Source organism: Centruroides sculpturatus, unplaced genomic scaffold (assembly GCF_000671375.1).
Source record: "Centruroides sculpturatus isolate CEXI.00-Female unplaced genomic scaffold, Cexi_2.0 scaffold2058, whole genome shotgun sequence".
NCBI classification, from domain to species: Eukaryota; Metazoa; Arthropoda; class Arachnida; order Scorpiones; family Buthidae; genus Centruroides; species Centruroides sculpturatus.
The window spans coordinates 72378-76382 of NW_019386263.1; the positions used below are offsets into that span (position 1 = coordinate 72378).

Genomic DNA, 4005 nt, shown 5'->3' on the forward strand with positions numbered 1-4005 from the left:
TGTCGCTTCGCGTTGAATTTTCGTCGATGTTAAGCCTAACGAAGACTATTGTATCGTTAAAAATTATTTTTTTATTTTGTACAAACAAAATAAATATATTGAAAAATATAAAAACAATAAAAAATTATACTTCAGAAGTTAATTTAGTATCAAAAACGTAAAATATTTGAGTAACCCAAGACATAGCCAAAGATTGCAGCGCCACAGCACTGGCAAAAATTTAAATTTGCAGACTGGAATTCTTTCGGATGATTGACTTTCAGATAATCGATGCTCTACTGTACCTCCAAAATTATACACAAGCAATAATTAATACAGATTATTTCTAAATTCTTTTCTTTTACATATCTTTGAAAATAATTTGTGCACGATTAAGACAATATTTAATATTACGAATAAATTCAAAAGATTAATACATCTTTATAAAATTTTCAAAAAAAAAAAATCTTTAAAATTCAACAGTAAATTTGGAATTGACTTTCTAAACTTTAAAGCTTAAATGCAGTACCTTTTGAATAAGCTACATTGATGTAACATGAAGATGGCTTTAAAAAACAGAAAATTATTTAAATAAATTTACAAATGAATTTAAAAATTGTTTTGAAGATTTATTCGTTGCTAATAATATTAAGCGCACACATTTTTTCTTTAGATATTGCTAGTTATAAAATATTTAATAAAATAAATTTGTATTATAAATATGTTTATATATATTAAAGCAATATAATGCTAAAATATATTTGATATATCAGAAAATTAAGTAATCAATAATCAACCTAATCTAATATTAATGAAATATTAATGTATAATTTATAGTGTGTAAATGTTTTTATATAGTTTTATATAATTTTATACATACTATACTTAAAAAATGAAAAATATTTCAACATTACTTACCATGATTTCCCAATAGTTTATAAAACCTGTATTCTAAATGTAACTGAGGAGCCTTTGATTTCATGGGTTCCTATAAATAATTATAATATATAGGTAAATAATAAGCACACATTTTTAAAGTATCAGAAAGTAAAGTATCCCTGTTCAATGCTGTCTAGAAAGATATTTTAGCAGTCCAAATAAAACCAAATTTGATATGGTGGCATTTCAAGACATTCAAAATGTCTTTCGAACACCCTGAAATGTACAAGCAACAAATATTTTGTTTGTACAAGACACTCATATTATTCATAGATCTTAGTGATAAAGAGGATAATTGCTCAATGTAGTCCCATTCTAAAGGTGTAAACCTGAAGGCCATTCATAGGCATTAATTATGGTCAGCCACTAAAAAGTATGTTCAACAACCAACCATAACTGATCTTCTGTGATGCTTTTCACATGCATTGCAATACTATCTTTGACTGCTGAAAAATTTTGCAACACATCCTTGATAAACCACATTTTTTTAAGTGTCTCCACAACAAAAACGACATGGATTAAGATTACATGGCTTGCAGTGCTAAAAGTGCCATAATGGTAAACTTTGGTAATAATTTTTGTTTTTACAGAAATCTCTTCCATGTACTGAAATACTACATCAAGTTTGGCTGTATCTGGACTGCTAAACTGTACTGAATAGAGGTACTTTAATTATGATTACCTGATATATGCTCATTAATTATTAAAAATTATTATGTTTAACATTTTTATTTTGTTTATTGTTTTTAATTAAAAAAATTAAAAACAAATGAGCAATATAAATAAATTCTGAAATCTGAAATGAAATTTAAGTATAGGAACGCATCAAAAATTTTTCTTTACGTTGGCAGTTTATGTATATTCAAATATGTAAAACATTACAAATATTTTTAAAAAATGCTAATAATATCCACAAATTTTTGAATATTAAGTTTCATTTTCAACTGAAACTGAAAATTTGAAGCATTTATCCCATATTACTAAAAAACAATCCTGTAATACATTTTTATAATATACTCTATATATCTTAAGTACTATTTATCACAAAAAATACAGTTAGTGATACTCATTTTTTCTGAGACATTCTTAAAATTATATTTTACCCTACTATTTTAGAAAAGTTTGCATTATTTAATTAATTTTAATTAAAAATTTAAAATTTATTTTCATAAATAATAATAAAAATAGCAAAACAATATTGATGATAAACTATAACAACAGTTTTACTAAGTTTTAAAGTATGATAAAATAAACAGCACAAGGAATACTCAATAATTTTAAAACAGTCAAAACATTCAATTAATTATTTATTTAATTCATAATTAATATATATTTTGTGCCTTATTTATATAATTTTAATGATAATTTACTTTAAAGAATATATTTATCTATCTGTTAATCTTTTTCAGTTCATGTTTATTTTATATTTGTCAATTTAATGATTATCTTGTAAAATATTTTAGTAATATCTTAAGTAAACACAAAAGTAATGTAATCTGTGAATGAAACCATCTGAGTTCATAATTCCTGCAATAAAATGCAATGCCATCTAGCAAGTATCTGGAAAATTAGTATGGTAGAGCATCCAAAGTGGCTGCCTCACTTTAATGCAAAAAAGTTTAATTGCATGCTGTAATAAGAATTTTTGCATGCAGAATGCTGGAATCCTATTGATGTTCATCATCAAATGTTGTTCTAAATGCCCCATTTGTTCCAGAATGCAAATGAAGCTCAATGGAATGATGCCATCTGGGCTTCTCAATACTTGAAGAAAGTTTGCGCACAATATTTTGCAGAAAAGGATATGCTGACAATGTTTTGGGACAATAAACAGTAATTCTGACAGTAAAGATGATTAACACATTAATTCACATTTTATGACTTTTTGAAATAAGTAAATCATTAAATTATCTCATTATAATGAACACTTGAGATAAGAGAAACTGTCTATTATAGAGAGATGTCTGCCCAAGTGAGATTTTCCATAAATTACCTTTTAAATGTAATTTACACTATTTTATTTACAAACATAGTACACATCCTTTACAGATAACAGTAATATACACATTACAGTAAGTGACAAATTATCATAAGAGATATCAGTATTTTTTTAAATTCAATTATTCATGTTTATTTTTTTTTTAAATTATAGAAATCTGCTTCTCTCTACACATAATTAAATCTTATGATAGCTTTGTTAATGTAAAACTGCCCAAGCTTGTTCATGAATTGACTTTTTCAGCATCTCTTATTAACATTAATAATTATAAATAAATTATAATTATTAATGTTAATAAGAGATGGCACCTAATGCTTACCTCTAAAGCCAAATTGGTTACGTAATTCATTTAATAATTAGCCTTATACTAGCCCGATAGATTTTCGGCATTCGGTTGGTATGTACTGTACATACCTATATTATATATCAGGTTTAGCGATGTTTGTATATATTAGAGACAAGAAACTAATCATCCAACCATCAGCCAAATTAATTGGGCAGAAATTATCCTATAAATATTAATTAGAAATTACTTGCTAAGAACTGCCCAATTAATTTGACTGATGACTGAATGATTATTATGTTTTTGGTATGTTTATACATATTGTATGTTTATACATTTGGTATGTTTATACACTGCGTTCTTGGTATGTTTATACATATTGAAGAAACTAATTTTGTCTATTTTTTGTTCCTGGATAATCATATTGTAAAAATAAAGAAGTTTGGTTTTGTGCAGATTATTTTGTTCTCCTTATTCTCAAAACATCTTGGTTTGGCAAACTTTCCAATTACTAGTGATGGGAAATTAATCAGAATCAGAAAAAAATCAAGCATTTTCTGGTCATCAGAATCAAGCAAATCTTGACATGATTTACAATTTTTCCACATTTCATAAGAAAATTAATTATTTGTAAAAGTCTGTCAAAGATTAAAAATTTTTAAAATTATGATATTAACAATTAAGTATTAATTTATTGGGAACTTTTACTTTGACAGAGCAGAAAGAATGCAATGACCCATACACAAGGTGATGGCTGTCATGGTGGACTTTTCTTTCATGTCAAGGGCTGTCTATAATTTAACTC

At 25.7% G+C, this 4005-nt stretch overlaps 1 protein-coding gene across 1 annotated transcript in view; it reads right to left on the reverse strand.

Annotated features, from left to right (window-relative positions):
• LOC111614318 (casein kinase I-like) overlaps positions 1–993 on the reverse strand; it is a 24840-nt gene extending 23847 nt beyond the window's left edge. Inside the window, exon 1 of the mRNA XM_023355686.1 lies at positions 898–993. Coding sequence (XP_023211454.1) covers positions 898–961 — 64 coding nt within the window. The 5' untranslated portion in view covers positions 962–993. The remainder of the gene's footprint in view (positions 1–897) is intronic.
• Positions 994–4005: the final 3012 nt, after the last annotated feature.